At 41.7% G+C, this 25805-nt stretch overlaps 1 protein-coding gene across 2 annotated transcripts in view; it reads right to left on the bottom strand.

The window, feature by feature from the left end:
* Positions 1-1373: 1373 nt before the first annotated feature.
* RBMX2 (RNA binding motif protein X-linked 2) overlaps positions 1374-25805 on the bottom strand; it is a 292888-nt gene continuing 268456 nt past the window's right edge. For both annotated transcript variants that reach the window (XM_069613106.1, XM_069613107.1), the window contains 2 exons: positions 22107-22284; positions 1374-2887 (listed from right to left, as the gene is read on the bottom strand). In XM_069613106.1, coding sequence (XP_069469207.1) covers positions 2136-2887; positions 22107-22284 — 930 coding nt within the window. In that variant the 3' untranslated portion in view covers positions 1374-2135. The remainder of the gene's footprint in view (positions 2888-22106; positions 22285-25805) is intronic.

Here is a 25805-nt window from a genome sequence, read left to right as displayed (position 1 = left end):
CTGCTCTTGGTGGGGGAGCGATGGGGACTGCGCCAAACAGGGAAAACATTCCTCTACAGAACCCAGTAAAAACAACATTGGCCCATAGCCAAATAAATTATTTGTTAGCTGTACAAAAGTAAAGGAAAAGGACACTGGTCATCTATACGAAGGCCATTTTGATAGCAGGAGAGATTGTTTAGCCAGAGTGTTTGCTGGTTCTTCAGCCACCATTGCTGGATGGAACTGGGGAGTGGATACATGCGAGAGCTAGGCCAGCCAGTTCCCATCAACGACTGATGCACTGCCAGACTCTCTGACTCGAGTTTTAGTTACCTACTGCATATGTATTCATTGGTCTGTAGCCTTATTTATATACCCTACAAAGTTACAGGACTTGAGCGCACAATAACTAAGTGTGTAAACATTTTGAATTTAAAAAAAAATCCTGAGCTGACAATAGTGACACTGTGTTTAACATTACTTAATACGGGCAGAACCAGCAAATACATCAAAAAAACCTGAATAAACAAAACAATAGGTTGAGTGGTGTTTACACTCATTAAAAACATTGGTGGGGGGAATCAAAACCACTGCTTTGGTTTCCGAGGCAAACAGTCTAGGCTCTGGCCCACCAAAACTCTGTAAATGACTAATTCCTGAACGGTTTGCCAGCGTGTTTTGGGAAAAGGACATGCAGGCGAGGACACTTTGCAACCCGCTGAGAGCTGGCGTCTGGCATTGTTGCATCAGCAGTGTATCAGAGATAAATTGGGGCCAAAATAGTGGTGAGATATGTTGATGAGATGTCCGTTTCTGAAGATATAAAAAGGGATATGAACACGTCAGTCTAGAGGACAATATTGATTGTGGCCTAGATGAGCAAATTGTAATGGTGGTTGGTCAAAAGGCCGAAAAAAAAATCTCAAATAACAAAAATCTGGAAAAAAAGGCCGAAAAAAAAAATATTGATTTTTTTTTTATTTTTATATATATGTATTTTTTGGGTCAGGTAAGTAAAAAAAAGGGTTAAAATAAAAAAAATAGAAAAAAGGGGGTGTTGGTGGGGATCCCCCCATTTCGAAAAATAAACGTCATAAAAAAAATGCGATATTTTTTTTTTCTGCCTTTTTTTTCGAGATTTTTTTTTCGAGTTTTCGAACTTCGGTATTATGACTATAAACCAATTGTAATATTAAGCATTTATAAAGCTGTGCATTCAATGGTTTGTTCAAACCATGCAACAAGAAAGTTAGACCAACAACCCCCCTTTTGAAAAGCACATCATTCTTTCATTCAATCATGAAAACAGTACCATAAGAACAAGGTCTGTTCAGGTAAAGTAAACCCTACTAAACATCAGCAACAAAAATAAAGTAATCAAAACCTAAGAATAGAGGTAATGTATAATGTGATCCGAACTGTTGAGAAAAAAACACCCAGTGCTATTACTACTAAAATAGTACATTTATGATACAGGTTTTCCTGTTCAAATGTGTTCTCGTAAGGAAGGTAAACAAAGGTAAAGCGCTGCATCTTAAAAAGAACAAGGACATATAATTTAAGTTCTGCACCATCTACTGTAAAATGAATCCTAACAGTATGATCAATCTGAAAATAAATAGCCCTCACAAAATAGTGCAACTGCCACCACAGACAAAAATGTGGGATGGGGTTCTTCGGAAGGCAATTTAGACAGGTGAGTCGCTACACGATAGATCCTCTTTTCTCAATATTAAGGAAAGCACTCTAAATAATGAAATGCCCATGTGGGTGGTGTTGTGTGGCTGCAGTGGCACAATTACACCAATGGTCAAATAACGAAGTGCTTGAATGAGAATATTCCAACAGATTGGAATGGTATTCCTTGCCAAGATCATCAAGCACGGTTTCACAGGTTTCTTGACATTTAAAGTTTGCAACCTTTTTATGTCCAAATCCAGAAGAGTAAAACAAAATTATTTAGAATTAACCCATTCCATTCAGAACATTTCCTGTTGAATTGATGCAAAAACATGTATGTGCAAGTTTCCTCTGGCTGCCATTGTTACAGAATATGTCGACCACTTTGATGTTAAAATTCAGGTATAGTTTCCAGATAGCCCAGATGCTTGGTATAGGTGATTTACATGAAACCATAGGCAAGCTTCCTATAATTAGTACCTTTTGTTATCACTAACACCATACTGGTCTCTGCTGTTATGCCGTTCGTACCCCCTTCTCTCCGATCTCTCCTTGTATTGGTTACCATATGCATAACTATCTGAATTGGAGGGGTGGCCATCTCGCCTGCTGGAATGTGTCTCATAGTGATTCTCATATCTATTGGAGCTCTCCCGATAAGATTCTTTTGACTTAACTGGTTTTGAGAACCTGTTATCCTGCGTGTCTCCTCTATAACCTCGATCGTCCGGTCTGTCCTCTCTCCAGCCCTGGTCATCCAGCCGGTCCTCTATCCAGCCTTGGTCCCTCTGCCTGTCCTCTCTCCGATCTATGTTATCCCGTTTGTCTTCCCTGCAAACCTTACTAGTGTTCATATGGCCCCGATCTGTCCTGTAATTAAATCGTTTATCACTCCTCTCATCTTTTAACCTGCCATCCTTCTGTTGCTCTCTCACAGATTCTCTGCCATGGCTTCTCTCATTCACTCTTTGAATGTCACAGACTTCCTGTGCTTTTTCCCGGGCTTTACTTCCATCCCTGCATTCCTTTGTCTCATTTCTGTGAGTCTTTGCTTCCTGCGGCGGAGCTGCATATTTATCATATTCAGGATTGTCCTTTTCCTTTTTAATCTTTGTTTGTTGAGGTGCGGTTCTCCCTCTAGGAAAAGATTGCTCCTCAACACTGTTCCTTTCTTCTCGCTTAAGTTTCTTTTTTTCCTTTTTTTTCTTGCGCTTCTCCTTTTTATCTGAAAAGGATGAAGAGACATTGAAACATGAATGAACCTCGTCAGCCATTGTTTTGTAAACGTCTGTAAAAAGTCACTTCATACTCAGAAAGCATCACATGAAAGGCAATACATCAACATTCTCAAACCAACATTTCAGGTGTACTGGTTAGTGTGCTCCTGTGGATAGAAGTGGAATTCCTGGACGGTGTGAAGGCAATTCATTTAAGTAAAACTTCAGCCAAAACAACACGCATAGAGGTTGGTCGATTTATTTTCCTGTGAAGTCATCCAACTGTCCCTAACAGATAAAGCAGCATAGGTTTTTAACATAATGCAGAGTGCAGATTAGATACACAATATGAATTATTTTTTACATGGCAAAATATAGCAAGTTATATTTACATCACATTTCCTGCGGTTCTTCCAAAACAATGTATTTGCACATTCCATAAAATTAGAATGCTAGCTCTGCCCAACACATAATTAGATTTGGAAAACATACATTGCTAAAGAAACACGTATTAAATTTAGAATAATTAAACAAATATGGATCAAAGCACAGTGCAAGCTAGCAAATCTTAAAAATATAGACTACCGTTTGGTTGGGATGGAAAGGGGAGAACCCACAGCAACTGAAGACCAAGCACACCAACTGGAGATGTTTAATAATGAACGTATGGATGAACTCAAAAGTACACAAAATACATTGCAAAATAAACGTGTGATATTGAACAACACCCACTACACGGGTGTGCATGCTGTCAATGCAGATTTTACACCAAAACAAATCAAGTCAATATAGATTACATACACATTACCGCAGAGAACTAAATATGGCTTGGCCTAATCATGTATTCATTCCCTGAAGAAGACATTTTATGGGATGATTACTTTAAAACCTAATTGTACTTTTGTACCAAATTAGGCAGAACAATTACCAGCATGCACCATAGTAAATAATAGGAACGCAGAATCTTTTCCATATAACTATGAAACCTCAATTCTCTCCCAGCCGTGCTGTAATATGACAGACCAGAAAACATATTTACGTCCGAATACAGAGCAAGTCACATTCATGCTACAGTTGCACAATTCACAATCAATCTCAACTATATATTCCACCTCCTACATAACAGTGAGTTAACTACTTTGTGTTATGGCACAGCATCACTAAACACAGGTAAATGCTAAGGAACCATAACTGCTTCAACTTTGGTACACCAGGTTGAAGCCAAATATCAAATTTTAGAGATTATCGCAAGCTGATTAACAAGCACGACTATTATCTTAGCTATTACTATGAACTTAGTTGCATGTTAAGCAACCTCCTACGCTTCTATGTTCCTTTACCAATGTTTTTTTTCTGAAATAATTGATAACGCCAAAATGAACAGAAAAAAACGTATCGAATTTATATTTTCATCATCATCATTATACTTGTATAGCACAACAAATCACCATAGGCATCAAGGCGCTAAAATTATAAGGATTACAAAAACAGTTGAGTGTTAAGGTGAGCTTTAAACAGCTTGAAGTCAGGCAAGCTTTGTAGGTGCAGGGGAAGAGAATTCCACAATTTAGGCACTGCCACCGAAAAAAGCCGACTGCCACACACCATTCCAGAAAAGAAGAAGCTGAGAGCAGCAAACGCACTGGCTGGTAAGCTCGATGAATGTTACAAGGATTTATATTTGATACGGGCTGCGACAGGAAGTCATTGAAGGTCTTGCCAGGCTGCTGAAACATGGTGGACACGGAATACTTTTGGCAAGACGAACTGCTGAATTTTGCAGTACTTCCAGTCAATTAATCAGATAATTAGGTTGGGCTAATCAGGTGGCATTGCAATAATTTAAACTGCTGTTAACAGAGGCTGCAATCACTGGGTCGTGAAAATGTACTCTAATAAAAGGCAGGATTTTCTTCAACTTTTTCAAATTGAAGAAGCCAGCAATACAAATGTAATTAGTTTGTGCCTCTGAAGAAAGCAAACTAGTGACTTTTAGACCGAGATTTTTTGCCAATTTGTCCTGGAACTGGGAGAAGTCCTAAAGAGGGTGGCCAGAATCAGCAACCCAAAGTGCAGAGGAATCAGGGGGTGGGAGGGGCCTACCGCTAGTACCTCAGTTTTCCCCCATTTAATTTCAACCAATTTGGCTCATCCAGCTACTAACTTCTTTTAAACCAACGCGTAGACGTACTGCTGTACCTGCCTGCCACGATGAAGGCAAAACAGGAGTTGCGTTTATGCGTATGAAAAAAAAACACAACCGTGAGAGTGAATCAAACGAGCTAAGTGTTGTACATAAAAATTCAAAAGTAGAGGATGAAAGAGTAGAGCCTTGAGGAACCCTGCGAGAAACCGGGGTTGGGATGGAACGAAATAGGGGTAAAGAAACCGATTGGGTCCTAGAGGAAAGAAAAGCTTGAAACCAAGGTAAAACAGATCCTGAAATGTCAATCTTCTAAGCCTATGCAGGAGGATAACATGGTCAAATGTATAAAAGGTGGCCGACGGGTCCAATACTGCTGCCCTGATCCCTTATCAATGCAAGATCATCTAGTAGCAAAACCAGCACTGACTCTGTGCCAATTAAAGGGCGGAAACCTGGTTGTTGTGAATCCAGAATGTGATGATCTTCCAGATATGATCTAAGTTGAGGGGTGACAATTGCCTCCACCTGTTTCATAAACATAGGCAGCAGAGAGATCGGACGATAGTTTGAGGATAGGGAGGGATCTAGATTTGTTATTTTTTTTTTTTTTTTTTTTTTTTAAGAGCAGCATTACCATAGCATGCTTTGAAGCGTACAATAATTGACCATGGAGCAAGGAAGAATTTTCTGCCTCAGCTAAAATTTCGTTCAATGAATTTGTCATTTTTAAAAAACAAGACAATGGTATGTCATCTAATGGTGACGCCGATCTGAGGCGCGTAAGGGCCAGAACCACTTCAGAAGAATTGGTATAACAGAAAGAAGCAAAAGAGGTGGAGTCATTTTATCTACATTAGAAGCCAAGGGTCCAGGACAATGAGTCAGAAATGACTGCTTTTGATTTATTTCGGTAAAGAAATTGGAAAAATTGTCACACCCATTTTGCGACGCTGGTATTGCATTCACCTCAAGGTGAAAGCAAATCTTTCACAGTTTGAAATAGTTGCTTTGAAGTGTTTACTGCTGACTGAATGGCAGTAATAAAGTAAGTACTTTTTGCCATATTTATCGCCTTATACGACAAGACACACAGTTTTTAAAATATTACTTTAAGGGAGTAAGCATAACTGACTCGTCATTCGCGTTCTATCCTGTGCGCTAGATCGCATAACGCACAGAGTTCAGAAGTAAAACACAGGACTAACAGCCGTGCAGCCTTACAGAACCATTTTAAAGGAACTAGATGGTCAACTACCTCCGTACAAGCCACCCTATGCCGTGTTAAGGGTAGAGAAAGGGGCAAAGAGCCAGCCGCGACGAATGATAGCTAAGCGCCACTTGTTGGGCTAACCTATTGGCCTCAATTCCCTTCCAATTTCTTTGAAGTGTTTGATATTATGTAATGATCGGATCAGCAGAAGAAACCACTAAAAGGTGATTGGGACCAAATTTCCCGCTAATAATTTTTTGTGTCCAACTGACTAATGAGGTAAACCACTTTGTGAGCATCCATATCTAGTGAACTACCATCGCAGAAGAGCATTTGGAAAGGAATGTCTTATTCCTAGCCACTGCAATTCTTTACAAATCTTAAGACACTTTTTCCAAACACATAGGCTTAAATAAAATATGTCATATGTGATTATACAGAAAACTCATCAACTAGTCCAAGACTTTAACATCTGCCAGAGTACTTGCAAACGTACTTCTATGCACAGAAAAATGTATGTTTTATGCCACTGGAAAATCACTCATGTCCCGTTGTTTCCAAAACACAAATGTCTCGTGTCATAACTGATGTGGCTGTCAAGAAATTCAGAAAGAATGCAACATTTTCGGATGGATTCATGGCAATTAAAAGCAATGTGTCAAAAAACATACTGATTGGAGTTGAAGTGCCACTTTAATGAAGTAATTCAAGGGCCAGGAGAACATGCTTCTAATAATGTGTAAGGATGATAATTGCATGAAAATAACTGCACCTCAGAATATGATGAACAAAAATTCCTGTGCTTCTGCTTACTATCCACATTATGTTGTTGAATGGGTAGCGATAACACCAGCCTTACAGCTAAGAGACATATGCACCATCCATTTTTACTCCCTAAAGAAATGTGCCTAACAAAAACGAGGAACAATGAACATGTTGTAGTGGCCTAGCACCTGGCAGGATGAGCTGTGTGTGTGTAAGTGGAGTGGAGGTTGGAATATGGTGAGGGGTCTAGAACCTAGGTGTCACCTAGGTTCCAGGGATGATGCATGGGGGGGAGGGGCAGAGAAAGGGAGTAGAAGCTTGTTGCCTGCTCTCCTTACTCACCGTCCTCCCTGTAACTGGAACAATAAAGCAAGCTTGCCTTTAGTACATATCTGGCTCTGGAGTGGTTCCTGTTTACTACTTGATAATCCCTGCTACCCAAGATACTATGCATATCATTGCTTCAACCCACAAAGCTCCACTGATATTTTATTGAATTAGTGACCAGAAGGAACTCTAATAATATTAATGCCTGATCTCAAGAGGAATTTTAAGGGGAAAGAACATCTTTCCCTATTGGCAAAGCTAATTACTTTTTTACTCCCTCAAAAGTCATTGGACTCCAGGTAGGGAGCAAAATCTGATTAGAGCCCTGCTTCTACCCCTGACATAGGGAGTGAAATTACAGGGCACATAAAAAAAGTCATTATTTTTGCCAACCCTTCCGCACCACAGCCTAGATCAAATTTAAACAAGAGCCTTACTGAGGTTTATTATTAATTACCCCATTGAAGAAAATCACATATATATGCCTTTTAATTTAATAGCATCAATTCATCAGAGATACAACTGATTGAGTGCCTTCTTCTGTAACTATGGATGCCTCTTCTGTAATTCTTTGTTATCAGTTAAATAAGATGCCAGGAGATGCTCAAGACGAAACACACAGAACATGTAGTTATATTGAAAAGCCCTCAGTAGCTGAGTATGGAAAGAAAAAGAAGGTGCTGTTGTCTAGACAGTGTTAAGTGAAAAAATTGTTTCCCCTTTACCGAGAAAAAAAAAATATCGATTTAGAAAGACTGCCCTGTGACCGCACAGAGCAGTCTTTCTAAATCTAATTGTCACGCCCCTGCCGCACACAGGAGTGTCAGATGAGTGTCTGCGTGCGTAAGTTTGCGTTATGCTGGGAAGGGGTGGTGGGTGGTGAAATGGGGTATTCGTGGGGTTAAAACCCCCGATTAACAAGACAACCACAGGGTGGGGGTGGGGAAGGGATCAATTTGCCGGGGGGCAGCAAGGGCAGTATGTGATGTTTCTGCATTTTAAAGCCAACACAAAAAGGGCCGGAAAAAAACCTGTCTTTTTTGTGTTCGGTCTTTCAAATGTGGAAATATCACATAGAACCGGCACTAGAATGTCCTATTCTTTAGCAAACAAGCAACACATTTCCTTCAGTGTACTGCCGAAACACCTGCCTTGGTTTTTGAAATGTGCTGCTTTGTTCATCACACGCAAGGATTGATGACATGTGCTGTTCCACCCATACCCTCCCCCACCCCTCTCCTAGCCTCCAATACTAGTTGAGAGAGCACTGTAAAAAGTGAGGGATTGTAGCAGTAAACATCCACTGGGATATCTGAGGACCCACAATACTTTGCAAGCAAGGTATATATAATGCCTCAACATATTATGTGAATTTTAAGTATGTCATAACTCTACATGTACACAATTCTTCTGCAGTGCATACAAGATTGTTTGCAACATACGCCACCCCTATATCGTTGTGTAGGATCGCACAACTGCTCATTGAAACCGTTTTTGTATAGCACCGAGTTGCCATATAATGTGTGAAGGTCTCTGCCCGAGGATGAACACTTGGAAACGATGCAGATTGTGTGAAAAGCATTCTCCTGTCTGAATATCCAGTGCCCTTGATACTATGGACCTGGGCCTGCAACAACTTGTATTGGGTCCCAATCAGTGTTCCCTCTAAGCCAGCTTCCTTCTGGGTGCCGCTCAGAAGAATTTTAGCAGCGCACACAGACAATTCTCACCTATTCAAAAATATTTGAAAAGGCACAAGCCACCACAATTACCTGAAATGTTCTTTCTCTTAAAATAAGCCACTAGTCTTGATATTCTGATCATTTGCATTTTCGAGGGTGACCGTAAACACCTAAAATCCCTAACAGCAAAATACACACACAAGAGGTTAAAAACGAATATGTACACAATTCTTTTGCAGTGCATACAAGATTGTTTGCAACATATGCCACCCCTATATCGTACCTATTAGTAAGCAGGCTGCTGTTTGAATTGCATTAAACCACGCCCAATTGAGCACTTTAATTTTTGGTTGTGTGCGCAATCCTTGGGAGCAAAACAACCCTCATCATATTCTATTTATGTGCACAATGTAGGCAGGGTGTTCACACACTGCTCCCAATTGCTGCCCGTCAACCATTTTACTCTCTGTCAAGTGCACCAAAACCTCAATTGTCCTTTTCTGCCACAGTGGGCAAATAGGCATGCACTTCTATCCCAAGAATGTTTATGTAAAATGAACAAACCTAACATACCCTGAAAATAGAAAAACAGTCATCCACATATAGAAACGTTAGTACATATTGTGGCAAATAGTTCTAGTGTACAAAACAGCATGAATGATTATCACTTTTTAGAAGATGCCACTGAAAATAAAGAGCATGCTAATATAAAAGCAAACCACAAGTGGTTGCCTTGTAGGACATCCCAAAGCAAGTCTCGCCAGACAATATTAGGAACATAACCAAAAAAAGGCTTCCAAAAAGATAATGTTCAAATTTCAAAAACAAAACTACATTCATAAATGCTCTATGAGGACGTTGAGCAGGAACAATTACTAGAAATAAAATGCACAAATTACTCCACCTACTTCAGAAAATCCAATCTTCATCAAACCCACTCTACCAACAGAACCCATAACAAGAAATGAGACATAAATGGCCATGATAGATGTTAAAGGTGGTCCCCAGGCACTCTGGCGCATCTGAAAAGGGGAGTGCAGAAAGGGGGAAGTGAGGGGTTAGTAGGGCGTAGTGGGAAAAGGAAGGTGAGAGTTGTGATTTCCTATTTGCAGCTTCAGTTCAGTTTGTACCATTCGCTGAGTTTAAGTGCGGTTTTCTGGTTGATGCAAATTCCCATGTGCTGTTGTGCAGGGGTAGGTGTTGTTAGTCCGTTGTTGCAATGTGAAGTGGGTGCTGATTGCTGTGCCGAGGGGTGTTTGTAGTTTATGTATTAGAAGTCTATGCGGAAAGATGAGGTTTTAGAATTGGGTTAGCAGGTTTTTTTTTCTTACCTCTGTCTTGAGTTTCTATGCTCAACATCTATGATTATCCTGTGTGTTTGGTGTTGTAGATTGTCCGCCTAGATGGCAGGCCTGTTGAGGAGTGGCAGTTTCCTGTGTGTTACTCTAGAGGTATGTGTAATTGGCTTTTGCCAGTGTGTTCCCCCACCCTGGGGGTTGGCGATGTTTAGTTTAGAGGATTCTGGTCCCTCCCTGCCCATCCTGTGTGGGGCCCTTACCTACCTAAGTTTCATCTGTGGATTAGGGGGTGTGGTCATTGATGATAAGGTCACGGTCCCCCTCCCCACCCCCCCCACCTTATGTTAGGGAAGATTAAGTTGGGTCATGGTTTCCTCCCTGGGAGTCTTAGAAGAAGCCACTGAAAATAAAGACACCACGCTTTAAGAAATGTGTCAATTAAATGTAAAACACAAACAAGTATTGACTACATTTCAAAGAAATATTGATCATGGATGCCTAAAACATGCGGAGTGTATGGGATTATAAACCAACAATCCTATTCATCAGTGCCCAAGAAGGTGCAGGTAAAATCTTCTCCAGGGAAGTATTTAATAATCCAAAACCATGTGTAGTAACAGCACCAACAGGTCCTGGAATTTATATCGTAGTATTAAACTACAAAGACTATTTGTGCTACATGTAGCATTGGAACGCACTAAACAGCATGCTAAAGCATCTCAGGATGTTGTCAACATTTTAAAAAGCATGAACGTACTCATAATAGGCACGGACTGTATGGCTTACAAAATTATGTTGGCCTTCATATTAAAAGACCTCCTAACCAGGGAAGGCGAAAGTTTGACCCAATGCGTAAAATGTGGAATTCGCAGTGGAATTCGCAGTGGATTCTGCTTCTGCCCGTTTAGCGAAAACAGCATCACGATTCCACTGCCACTGAAATTTCTCCTGGGTTTTGTGCGGGCCATGGTGTTTCATATCCAGGTTGGTTTCATGGAGCGAGACGAGAAACTTTGCATGGGTCTTTTTTTGGATCCGTGCTAGATTTCGTGCAGCAACATGAGAAACGTTGTGCAGGTTTTTCAAAACTGTGCTAGTTTCACGCGACACGAAAAACATTGTATGGTTCTTTTTCGACCCTCAATCCGTGCTACTTCCACGCAGTGATACCAGAAACTTTGGGTGTGCCTTTTTTTGGCCCATAATAGTTTCATACTTCGGCTCGAGAACTTTGCAAAGATTTTTTAATTCCATGCTAGTTTCATGCAGCAGCATGAGAAACTTTGCGCCACATTTTTCGATTCGTGTTAGGATATGATCAGCGACACGTGAGCCTTTGGGCGGCTCTTTTCGGTTTGCGCTGCAGCACAAGAAACTTCCTGCTGCTCTTTTCTATACACGGGGTGGCGAAATGGTGGACTGGGGCGAAGCATAACTAAATTATACACATTTCCGATCATATAGCACACCCCTTACTCCACTTCCACTGTCTAGGTGGGCCCAGATGGTTTTTCCTTCTAGGATACCCGGAATCTTGTAGGTCGTGTTGTTTTCTGTGTATAGGAAAGTAGCAGTAGATTTATTCCCTTTATGTGAGGCTTCCCAGATTTTTCCTTCCCCTGTGTTATTTCTCACACTGGGCATATATATTTGCATAGAAAAACCCAGTGTTTGGTTCCACCGGTTCTCCCTTCTGTTTGAATTTCTGCTCGGATGGTGAGCTGGAGCTCTCCAGTCTATTGGGGGGGGCAATGTTTTGCGGGGTGTCCAAGGCCTCCACAGGAATAACACTCCTGGTCTAAGGTAGACCCAGTTTGTGCCAACCAGGCCAAATCCCTCGCTTGAAACCATATGTGAGGAACTAGGAATGAGACATAGTCACAGAGGACTCATGGTGATTGGTATAAACCTTTATTTAAATAATAAAGGAGTTGGAAAATGCTGAGGTGTCCCCAATCTAGGAGGTATTTCCCTACCTCAACAAAAAGCTAAGGGGCTGTCCTGTGTCAAGATGTCCAAAGCAAATAAAATGTCCTGTGCCCTAATCCTATCCTAGCCCTCATTCTAAAAGTAACTCTAAGGTGTTCTTGTCTTTGGCTTGAAAAGTGCACACATGTTCTAGTTCAACAAAAAGGTATATATCCAACAAAAATTCCAAATGGATAATGTTTACAGTTCCAGGGAATGGCTCCCTTCCCCAGGTTTCTCTCCACCAAAACACAATTTCAAAACAATAACCAAGTTTTTTGAAGCCCAAGAGGCTAACAGCCCCCCCCCTCTTGGTGTTGCAACTCACTCCAGGGGAAATAATCTTTCTCCAGGTCTCTTCCACATTCAAAGCAATTCTAAATCTTAAGGGCATGAATATTCCTTGGGATTCTCTGACTCACAAAACACCTGGTATACCCTCCGGCCAGGTTCTCTCATGCAGTTTCTTGGTAAAATTTGGGTGCGGGTCCCAGACTTGCAAAACACCTGGTATACTCTCCTGCCAGGTTCTCTCACATGTTCATTCATTTTCACATTCATGGGGCATTTGCTTTTCCCCAAGTTCCTCTTATCACTGGTGTATTTGTATCTCCCCAAAACTAGGGACTTATGAAACTCAGTTTGTGATGCAAGCCGTAGGGAATTTGGCTCCCGTTCCAGTGAGGGGCCGGGAATACCGTCTCCAGCTCCCTCCCGGGGCCCTTACCTTCCACTGTGGGCTCACCGGCTTTAGGACGGCTCATTTGGCTTCTACGACCCCACTCAGTTCCTTCTCTCTCTCTCTCTCACCAGCTCGGGCGGGGCATCTCTGCGGTATGTGTGTTGCTCCAACTTCCCTTGTTGCCACAAAACTCCTTTGCCTCACGTCCCGCACCGGCTTCTCTCTTGCCTGTGGGAATGCATCTCTGGTCCAGACGCTGCCACCTCCCCTTCTCTGTGCCACTTCTCCGCCGTGCTCACCACCTCCTGGATTCTCTCGCATCTTCTTGCTCTCATGTACACTGGACGGCGTGGCTTCCCGCCAGTCTCCTGCCGGTTTGATCTCTCTGCACTTCTCTAGTGCTCCATTTTTGTACTCCCGAATTACTGATGGGAGCTGTTTGGAGCCAATTGGATTTCTCCAGCAGCTAGACCGCTCACTTCGGTCTAGATGAGCAATCTTCATTCTTGTTGCTCTCTTCCTCATGTAAGTCTTTGTTACGGATGTAACTATGTGATGTTTAAAAGGTGCCTCAGTAAGTGTTGGCAAATTCTGAGGGTTGCTGCCACAATATGCCATGAATGCCTGAGGTGCTGAAGGGGCATACCATGTCTCACCTGAGGGATTGGTCTACCAAGGCGATGTGACCCCCAGAGGGAGTATGCCGTACCCAATTGGTAGTCCCACAAAGCCAAAGAACGATTGTCCTGGATCTAGCCGACTCTTGTTTGACTGTGGTCCATCAAGGAGCAGGGAAAATACAAAGCCAAATAACCCCCAAATTCTACTGGCCTGGGAAATTTGCACACAAAGAATTTTGTATTGACATGTCGGAGCTGTCAAAAGACGTCAACCACTCTGATTCCCACTGCCCACTTGCAGTCCCTACCCATCATTGATGTCCCTTTCTCCCGAATCGCCATGGATATCGAAGGACCCCTAGAGACATCCAAGTTGGGAAATAGTTTCATCCTAGTAATAGTGGACTACGTCACTCATTACCCCAAAGCCTTCCCTTCGCGGAACACCACTATGCAGCATTGACACATTTAATAACATTCCTCTCGAGGGTGGGATTTCAAAAAGAAATGCTCACAGACCAAGGTACCATCTTTATGTCCTGGCTCATGCAGGAATTGAAAGAAATGCTCAATATCGAAACACTAAGAACTTCGGTGTACCATCCTCAGACCGATGGTTTAGTGGAACATTCAGCCAAACGTTGAGAAGAATACTGCGTAAACTGGTAGAGGCTGATGGGAGAAACTAGGATGCAATGATCCCATTGGCCCTATTTGCAGTAAGGAAAACTCCTCCGGCTTCCTTGAGGTATTCACCTTTTGAACTTCTCTATGGCCTGAGAGCCCTGAGATATATTATATATGCTGAGGGGAACCTGGGAGGAGAGAGAAGAGTCAATTTTACCAATTTCTCAGACTGCCCAGAAATGACGCTCTGATATGGCGACAATCAGAGAAATTGTACAGAAAAACCCGGGACAAGCCCAAGAACATCAATAGGCTAATTATAACAAAAACACGGTCTCCCGTATCTTCTCACTTGGACATCTAATATTAGTTATCCTTCCCACTTAGGAGAACAAGATCATCTCCAAGGGGTTTGGACCTTATAAAATACTAGTGAGTAAAGGCCTGCTGAACTACCTACTATCCCAACCAGACAGGAGACAGAAAACGCAAGTATAGCATGTTAGCCTTCAAGAAGTGGCGAGTAAATCAAAGTGAGAACACGACTGTCACAATGGCTGCCCTCTTGGTAGACCACAATAATGAGACTACCTGAATTTCCGACGACCTGTCAGCCAGCATATCAACAGGCATACTTTAGGGATTTATTAGTTCAATTCCATTAAGTGTTTGTAGTGCAACCAGGCAGAGTCACTATTTTATTTCACCCCCCTAGAAAAGTTATCAATCTGAAACCCTACGGACTCTCTGAGGCAAGAAGAAATATAATGGAAAGAGAAATAGAGGAGATGGTAAAACCTGATGTCATAGAAACATCTGAGAGCCCTTTGTCTTCCCCCATCGTTTTGGTGGCAAAACCAGACCAGTTGTGGTGTTTCTGTATTGACGTCCGAAAGCTCTACTCTATATCTATATTTGATAATTACCCAATGCCGAAAATAGATGAGCTGATCGAGAAACTTAGCTCTGCCAAACATATATGGACTATAAACCTCACAAAACGTTATTGGCAAATCCTGTTAAGTCCATCAGACCGAGATAAAACAGCCTTTGCTACAACTCAAGGCGTGTTTCAGTTCAAGGTTTTACTGTGGCATTTTACTCCCTAGCAAGATATGCCTGGATCAGAGATGACATGGAGCAGGAACCAGGCTGACCCAGGTAAGTACCAATAGAAGATGCTTTATTGTTCTTGGTTACATAGATGCAGATCATGAAAGGTAGGAGAGAAGGTCACAAGCATCTGTCCTGGTTCCCTGCCATGCTCCAAGTCCCAACCATCACTCTCTGGAACCCCCAAGCCTCCAACACTCCAGGCTCCACCTCACCATTCTATGAGGCTCTGCATTCACTCAGTGAGTCACACTGATACATCAAGGATACAACATTTACCTTTTGGGCTTCAAGGTGCACCTGCCACATTTCAATGTCTTATAGACTAAATGTTAAAACCTTACACAGCCTTTTGTATGGCATATTTGGACATCACCTTTATGAAGTTACTCATACCATAAGAAGATTTGGTCTGACTGCCAACTCACGAAAATGTCATCTTGCTCAATCTGCAGTCAAATACCTCAGGTTATTTGTGGGGAATGGCCTCATTCAACCGCTGAGTGAAAGGATAAAAAGCTGTCTAACAAACTTCCCTACCTAAAACCAAAAGTGAACTTCGTGATTTTCTGGGTCTGACAGGATACTATCGAAAATTTATATATAACTGCTCTACTATAGCTGCCAAGCTTACAGATAAGTTGAAGAATGCCCAACCCCAGAAACTCAGGTGGAATCAAGAAGATCAGGTGAGTTTTGATGGACTGAAAAATATCCTCTGTAGTGAACCGATCTTAAAGATGCATGGCTTCAACAGGGACTTCATTTTACAAACGGATGCTTCCAAATCAGCATCAGGCGCAGTACTACCACAAGAAAATGATGGCAGCAAGATTTTTCGATGTGAACAATCATATCAAACAGTTGAATTGGAAGCATTGGCAATCAAGTGTGCCGTGACTTACTTAAGGTATTATTTGACTGGCAGTACATTTAGGCTCATTACGGACCATTCTCCATTAACATGGATGAGCCCAAGGAAAGACACGAATGCCAGAATAATGAGGTTGTTCTTGGATTTACAAGCCTCCTGCTTCACAGTGGAGCATCAAAAGGGACAAGAACTGGGGAATGTGGTCTTCCTAAGTCACTTTGCGATCAATGGATAAGGGTAAGCCACTGAATTAAGGGGAAGGGTATGTGACAAATCGAGGGAATTATTCCCTTCTCCCCAAGAGGGAGCCCCCCCCCTGTGAGGCTAGGAAGGTGAACCCACACCGCAACATCCTATCCAGGGATAAAGACAAGCAGGGACTCAGCACGAGAGACTCTCCCTGTGTGGACAAGGACTCCCGTTCCTATGAGGAACTCCTTAAATATCAATATCACCTCTTCAGACATGTTCTACCAAGGTCTGTATGTAGAAAGAACAAGGATTTGTTATTGCAGTGGAGAAACCGCACCTGTCCCTTTCAATGGCAAACACCATTTTACTGGTGAAGAGTAAGGAGGATGAGGATAAGAGCCTACAGGAAGAGAGACAGAGCGAGGGAAGTCGGGGAAAGCCCACGTCTATGTCAGAGGGGGGAGGAGACATTGACCTCCAGGAGACCAGCGAAGTTCGAATCAACTGGAGAGCTGAAACTGAAGACCAGGAGGCAGCGCGTCCATCAAGCAGAGGACAGGATGCAGCCACAAGTGATGGCTTGACCACAGAGAAACTGCGGTAGACCAGAGGCCCTAATAACAACACTGATACCACAACCTAGAAAAAGCAGCATGACGTACTGATATATGGAATACCAGAAAGCCAGCCGAACCGAAGAAATGGAAGACGAGAAACCGAATGAAGGAAGGAAGTCGGGCAGGCAAAGATGGGAGCCACACCAGAACGAAGAGAGATCCCAGTGATGCATTCCCCGAGGTTGTCGGGTAATGGGGAAAGCAGGAGACCCAGGAGGGAGATGGCAAACCATAATCAGAATGTTCATACTGGTCTCAGTGACGATAAAGAGACAATAAGAGAATTAAATGAGAATCATTACAAGAGTGTTCATACTCATTTAAGTGACAAAGAGGTGATTAGAGGATTGAGGGTGAATCATTACAAGAATATTTATGTTTATCGCCAGAGAAAGACACAATCCCAGTAGAAGAGAAATGAATGAGAATCGCCACAAATGTATTCATACTCAGCACAGTGCAAGTAAAAAGAATGTCTGTAAAAAGGAAGAGGAGATTACAAGAGAAACAGATCAACTGAAATAGATGTTCAAATAAATATATAATACAGATGAAAGAGCGTGAACTGTATAAAAATGAAAATAATTTCAAGAGAGAATCTGACGGGTTGTATAACTTTACCTTTGGGATTAGACTGTTATATAAAGAACCCAGAGCAAGGGTGAAAACAGGGCGATAAATTTTGAAAGAGTGGAGGATACATAGGGGAACTAAGCAGGGATGCCCACTGTCGCCAATGTTATATATCCTGGCTCTATATCCGCTTGCGTTTTTTCTCAGAGCAGAATATGGAGACACCGGGGTAGACATAGACGGAGTGCTCCACCAAATCTCGCTACACGCGGATGGACTTGTTATTTGTAAAGAACCCGGCCACAAACCTATCCTGCCTCCTAGAGGCGATCGGGGCATATACCAGACTTTCAGGCATAGCAATTAACAGAGTAGTCCCTAATCTTCCGCCTAGCAGGATTAAAGCGGGTCCCCCCGGACAGCCTTCCGGATCTGGGTCTGACATGGGCACCACACTCCTTCAGATATCTGGCTATAGATCTACATCATGACACTGCCGACAGCCATAAAACGAACACACTGTCTGCCCTAGAAAAAACACGGAAGTCAATGACCTTCTGGGGAACACTTCCATTGGGGATGATGGGGAGAGCAGCCCTCCTGAAAATGGTGGTACTGCCACGCCTACTATATCACTTCACGAACATCCCATACAGCATTGAAGAGAGGCGGGCGGACTTCCAAGAGATGGTGGATGAACACGAAATACATGAGGGCCAATTCATTCTATACAATGGCATGATAAGAAACATTAAGAAAAGATGGCCAGAATGGACAGGCCAGGAGGAGGAGACAATATTAGATGCATGGTACGACATAGCAGAGAGAACACACACAACCTCCAGGCTATATGAACAATTACTAAGAGCAGACAACCCGCAGGAGCAACATACAAGGCAGCGCTGGGAGGAGGAACTCCAGAGACCTCTCAGCGACCAAGAATGGACCAGGGCACTACGATACCCAAAAAAAGTGTCTAGAAACACAAGGTTCAGACAGGCACACCTATACACAACGCATAGAGCATATTTTATACCCAAGAGGATGAATAAGATGCAGATGGGGAACCAGAACAGGTGCCCCCGTTGCTCAGCGGATGAAGCTAACATGGTACACATGATTTGGACTTGTCCAGTGATACAGGCCTTCTGGGACGAGATCAGGACTAAGATGGTACGAAGGGGGCCCAAAATTCAGGCGGAGCACCCGGAGAAGTACTTACTGGGCATCTTTCCAAGAGGGAGCAAACAGGAAACGCTTTTAGCGAAAATTAAGGACCTAATATGTATACTGGCCAAGAGAAGAATAGCAATGGCATGGAAGTCAAGGGAGGGTCCGAACATAGAATCATGGTGGTCAGACCTTCACAAGTGGACGCTGGCAGAGACTGCGGTGTGGATAAGAGCAGTGAAGAGAGGAGAAGGCGAAACAGCGCACAAACTAACTGCATGGAAATCCCTAATGCAGGATTTGTTCGGCTGCAGGGAGGAGGGAGACAGCAAAGACCCTACGATAATAGAAGACCAATAAGTAAAACAGGAAGGCCATGTACAAAGCCCTGGGATAAAGACAATATACGCATTAGACTCTGTGACTGCCCCAACAAATGGGTCGGATCGAAACGATAAGGTCGCTGGAGAGAGTTTCGGGACAGTAGAAGTAGGACAAAATCCGTGCAAGATGCCAACATGCCAGTTATGTTATGAGTGTTTGTATGTTATGTTTTTGTTGTTGTAAAAAACAATAAAGAAATTTAAAAAAAAACGTTACCTTGGGGAACAGGAGAGAATACAGCTTAATAACAAAACCAAAGAGGAAAGCCTTAAGAAAGAGGTAAACACTGTCAAAGGAGAAAATATCAATAAAGAGACAAAGGAATTCGATATTGAGAAGAAGCCAAGGCTTAAAGTAGTCTTGAGAAACTGTATGAACTGATCAGGGAAGTCACAAGATCAGCTATTGAATAAATGATTGCTGGAGGCAAAACGCAGGAGAAGGGAGTCATTCTCCTGCCTATAGTTGTTAAGAAAGTCATAGGGTTAGTTTGGACAGTCAACGCATTCTTTTAAGAAATGTTCATGATGATTGATGGGCACCATAGCCAGTTTTGTTGGGTAGGGAACTCCCAATAAATGGAGGGAACTCCCCATAGATGTAGGGAAAGGTAGGCCTTTTCCTTTTCTTTAATAAAAGAATGTATTACAAATGTTTTACAAGAGTCCTTGTCCTTCTTCTGACCCGCCGCAATATTGTGTTGTAAATGCTGCATAATGATTTGTGTCGAATAAAGGCTTTATGCTGATTTTACGCAGTCAGTCATGACTTCTACCACACTGCACATACATCCCCATCAAGATATCATTAGACAGCAAGTGTCTAACAAACCACACATAGCCGTGCACAACAGCACATGACAACTACTGGTCGAAAATGCACACCTACGCTCAGCGAACGGTGTAAACCGAACTGAAGCTGCCAACAGCACATCACAGCTCTCTTGTGCTTTTTTCCTGCTCAGTCCCACTAACCCACCTTAGCCTCCTGTTTTTCAGACCCGCCAGAGCACCAGGGGACCACTCAGGTGGTGATAATGTGCAGTATAAATATCCTTTAACACAGCATAACATATCTCCACACCTATACTGCCCCCAGGTTTAACAATACAAAGAAGATATGGTAGTGCTTGAACCTTCTGCTCCCATCGCCTGTGAACACCCAACATCCCCATCGCCACATCATGGCACCTGGAAACACTTTTTTTCTATATAGTGCGCCTTATAAATACCCCCCAAAAAATTATAAATCTAAATGGTAGTCAGAGTTCACTGTCAGGGCTTAACACATCAGGTTGTCAGAGCATGCATCTTTTTAGGAGATACTAAACAGAGATCAAGAACACTCATATACATTTGTTTCAAACACAGGCCCACACACCCTTGTGCCAAATTAACTCACCCAAGCCCTGTCGAAGAAAAACACTTCAGAACTCGAATTTAAGAGAAACAAGTAACACAGTCAATTGTATTTTATTGCAATGCTAGAAACAAATCAGACATAGTAACTCTGACAAAAGAAGCTCCTTTACCCAAGATGCTCCCTTCCGTTATAGGTATTTCTTTCTGAAAGATAACCGTTAGGTACATTTGTGCGTATTACACATTACATTACATTCTATTATGGGTCTCACAGTATTTTGTCCTTGAAGAACTTGCTCTCTCAGGAGCACATTGTCTCTCGTTCATACTCTATCCAACCTGTTCACATGACCTTATTCCCATCGAAATGTATTCCTGCATGCCTGTTTCAGTGGGTCACACTTCATATTGAAAACATCTTCCAACGGGCACATGCTTATATCTTTCACACTTTCCAAAGCAGAGCCTCATTCTAAAGACCAGACACTTTCTAAATCGTACAACCTGATGGGCATTACTGCTTCTGAGTGATTACCAATTATAGGGCTTTGCAGCCCTGCTGCTTAGTACATTGTATTCAAGCAAAGCTATCAGTGTCTGTATTTAATACAGCCTTATAGACCTCTGGAGTGGTTAGTATTGTGGGCCTACCTCGGTCCATAAGATGGGAAGGGTAATTATCCCAAGCAATAAATACCCTCCCAAGGACATTAAGGCTATAAGCACAATGCTAACAGCAATACATGCTTTGGAGCCTTTGAGGTGAAGTAAATCGGTTACTTTAACAGTGATTAATATAAAGAGATAAACTGAGATAAATGTGCTTTTATTTTGTAGTATTTAAATAAGGTTGTCTTCATAAGCAAAGCATTTAGATGGCCAACTTGATAATGCTGAAGTGGGCTTATCATTAGCATGCATTATGTGTCAAGTAAAAGTAAATGTGAAAGCATTTTCCCATGTTTTAGTTTTCTCTTGTGTTGAATAGGATGCTGCAGCAAAAAAAATCTCCTCAGAGAGGAAGTGTTTAGTTGAAATAATTTTTGCTGGAAATTGCATTGCTGTTTCCCCATTTACGTTTGAAGACTGAATGTTCAGAATGCAGTCACTACCAGTAGTTATTAGCTGCACTGTGAACATTCTGATTGGTTGAGTGGAGGTCAATAACTATCTCCATGTGTGGATATCAAATATGACATCTCCGACAAAACGGGAGCTCATTAAAATCCTTTCTACCGGCTGGATCATCAAGAATCAATATCTCAGGATACACAGGTTGCTGGACAACTGCCTATATAACTACTCTTGTAGTGCTATTTGGCAGCCAGTGATGATTTAAAAATAAATTGGACAGTTGACAAGTCAGCACCCACGTCTGGTTGCCTCATCATTAAAAGCAAAAGATGAAAAGGTGCATCTTTGGTCAGCCCGCAGCACACTTTTTATTGAAAGGCGACACCGGCTACGGTGTGTGCTATACCTGGTTGGACTTCATCAAATATCGGCTATAAAGCTTCAGCATTGATCCCAAATAAACAGTTGAGGCAACGCTTTATCTGCCGTCAACACGCTTCATGATCAATCTCTTAACATGAACTAGATGAAAAATAACACTAACCCTTTTGTTTCTTGGCTGGTAAATCATCCTCAGATGAGGATTCCGAAGAGGACGGTGGGGGAGTTTTCACCCCACAGCCTTTCTCTCTCAGTGCTTTAGTCACATCATCAATGTCATCTGTGTCTTTAGGAGGCCGATAATTAGCCACATGGTCCACACGAATTGTCCTTCCTTTTATCTGTTGGTAAAGATTGTTAAATTAGTAGGTAAAGGATTTTTTTCTTTATTTAAGTGTTACGGTTAATTAAACCTTTTAACACATATCAAACAAAAACATTTAAAATAGCAACTATTTACAGATCTTATAATTCCTAATATGTTAAATTGATATATAGCATAACACCTATATAATCAATGTATACATTAACATTACATAATTATTGCATTAATCACATGTTCTAAAATACATTACACACATCAATATTCCAAAATACATATCCTTGTCATGACTATATTTTAAAAAAAACTAACATCACATATTCATTAACCTCTTTTCAATAATAACCCACATATTGTATAGAGCAAAATTCACAATAGTGCAATCCCCAGTGAATAAAAAGCTCCAGATTTGATCAGAATAAGAGTTATCGATTTTGTATCTTAAATTCTGAAAACCTTTATCATGAATATCTTTTAGATTAATACAAATGGTTAACCAATGTCCGGCTGTTTCAATCTCTTGCCCACATAAGCGCATTTTGTTAAGGATTTCAATTGGGTGACACACACCGGACCAGGACCCTTGCCCCTAGCCTTGGAGGTAGCGCTCTATTGAGATGCCTTTCCCTTTATTTTATGCGATTTCAATTTGAGATGGTACACAACCCGTTTCACACCCCCTTTTTTCAAATACCCCGGGTCACAATGGACCATGAACCAGGCCGGTTGATGAAAATGCAATATTTATTTAATTTTAAAATTCAAAGAAAATCATACAAATTTTAATATTGGGCAGCAATCACCAAAGGGGTGATAATTACAATGTAGATTGAAGAAATACACTTGGTTAACACCTTTTACAAGAACATATCTAAAACACAAATGAATAGGAACACTTTTTCTCTTTGGGTAGATAGCACCCGAGTTAAGATTACCCCCTGCAATACCCTCCCAAACCCCTATGAATCGAATTGAGAATGGACAGAAAGAAGCAGCAGGGAGTCAGGGATATTGGTGCAGCAAACCGAATCAAAATCCGACCTTCCCTCACAAAATAAGAGGCAAAAACGTATTTTACCCATTGCAATGGCATAAAATAACACTTGGAAATTGACCAATAAATAATTAATGTGCGGTTAAATCTATGAGGCAAATATGATTTCTCACCATAGCAGGAATATATAAACACTAGCAACCACAAGGCAAGTTCTCAACGAAAGGGATACAATAAAGTTGAAAGTAAGAACACGATGCAGCCGAATCACACGTTGGAAAGTTGCATTTTTTTTCCCTCAATTGCCGTTTTAAAGGACACCACCGTTTTTTTATGAAAAACGGGTTAAATACTCAGATTTGGAATGCGGGTTTTGGGCTGGGGGATAGATGCACATGACAGGGACAATATAGAAGTGAAAGGAGGGTTGTAGCTGAATATTTGGATGAGATTTGCAAGATAACAGGAGGTTCGATTTTGCCAAAATGAAGCCGTGAAAGAGAGAAAATCTGCTGGGAAAGAAAGACAAGTTTTACTTAAACTAGATTATCAAGGCTAGATAGTGCTGCTCATGAAACAGGTTAAGTCGGCCGCATTAACCTGCTCCACGCCGCATTTCTCTTAGCGTGGAAATTAATTAAATCATTCAAAATATTGCTAAGGAGTTACAAAATGTGGTGAATGAAAGAATGGCGCTAACACTAGGAAATCACAGACAAGATGCACAAAAATTTCGGACAGTAGGACAAATTACGAAGGCATGGACAAGATTGTTTAGAGAGTGGAATAAAGACAAAAGTCTCAAGATGAGACAGGCTGTATGTTTCTATGGGATGGGCAATACTCACAGTCCACGCTTGAATTTAGGATTTTGGAATAGTCAAATGGGTTCTGGTCACTGCACAGCTCAGGCCACCAGGTGGCAAACAGCTGGGCAATTTGGTCACTGGATAGCAGTACAGCTGGATGTGGTACAGCGGGCAAGAAGCTGGTCTGGTTACAAGATGTTGCCCACAAATGGTACCACAGTTTTTCTACTTGGTTAGTGGGGCTTTTAGATCAAGGCCTTGCTGAAGTAGGGTCAGCTATGCTTTGGCCTAGCTGGAGTAGGGTCAGCTATGCTTTGGGCTTGTGGCGGGATCTGGAATCTGGCAAGATGAATGTAGAAGATCAGGAACACCTGGCGTTGGAAATTCAGGAGAGTGTGTAGAGTACTGTCAGCCACCTTTTATATAAAGCATGGTGACATCATAGAATTATATGTTAGGGCTGGTTTAGCTGAGCACGCCTCTTAACAACTGGATTGGCCGGGGTGATTTTTACCGCCTCCCTGACAGCCGATTACGCTTCTAAAGACATGACACCAGCTTTATGATGTGTGTTTACAAGGCATAGGATCATCCCACAGTTACTTTAGCCAAAATCATTCTTCACATAAATCACATATTTACACAATTCTGGCATCTTTACAAATTACCTAGGCTGATCACATGTTTCACGCGTAGCATGGCAGTCCAACTCTACAGTTTATCAGACTTTGTTTCACCCTTCTACCAGTTATGCACACTTTAGTGAGAAATATATTAAAATTCTGTAACTTGTAGACATGGATACATATTCTCATAGGGCATATTTCTGTTAATTTTTAACGTTCCATCATCTGTCATTTCCCCATGATTCACATTTTTCTGGCGCATGTGTCCCATACATGCTATTGACAGCCACAATATCTTATCTGAAAGCCACGGAAATTAGATTTACACTGTTAACTTTTTACATTCCTGCAAAGTGCTGTTTCAAAGATAAAAGTCTTAAATGTTTCTTAATCAAAATAGTCTTTTGAAACAAATGGGGCTGGCATTTGTCCTTCACTTGGCCCATTTTTTTATCAGGTACCACAAACTGTCAGTTCAGCCCTGAGTAGCCTTGGGGGGGGGGGGGGGGGTTTCCCATTTTGATTGAATGTTTATTGCCACTTCCCCACTTCACATGTTGGCGTCCCAGATTCTATTGTCTCAGCCTGGAGCACAGACAACAGTCTGATTAGTATGTGATATGCGGCCTTCTGGTCCTATTCAAAGTTTTCCAAGCTAGCAATTATCACTTATGTGTGCCAGAAGTTTATGGTGGCCCTTTTGAGGGAAGGCCTCAGTTTAGCCAGCAGAAAGACTGGTTCTGGAGCTTGCAAAATCCAGCCAATGCATTTTAATTCCTTTATTTTCTTTTATTTTGTTCTGGATCAAAAACAAGCCTGTTGAATAAAATATCTCATATGTGTTCCCCAGCAAAACCTCCTTCACATTGCTAGGCAAGGATACGTTTTTATTCAACATTGTACTTTTAAAACAGGCATTTTCTTTTGGTTTGCAAAAGCCCATTTTGACACATGGTGAAAGCTGCTGGATTTCCCTTTTAAATTTGGTTGTTCCATCTGACTTCCCAATATTGTTTTGCAGCCATAGTCGGTTCCTTTTATACAGCAATTTGCTTGAAACACAGATGCACTGAAATTGACATTTTTTTGACATTTTGTGACTCTAATGTCA

This window comes from Ambystoma mexicanum, chromosome 5p (genome assembly GCF_040938575.1).
Source record: "Ambystoma mexicanum isolate Mex_15411 chromosome 5p, UKY_AmexF1_1, whole genome shotgun sequence".
Classification (NCBI taxonomy): Eukaryota; Metazoa; Chordata; class Amphibia; order Caudata; family Ambystomatidae; genus Ambystoma; species Ambystoma mexicanum.
This window is presented reverse-complemented; position numbering and strand designations above follow the sequence as displayed.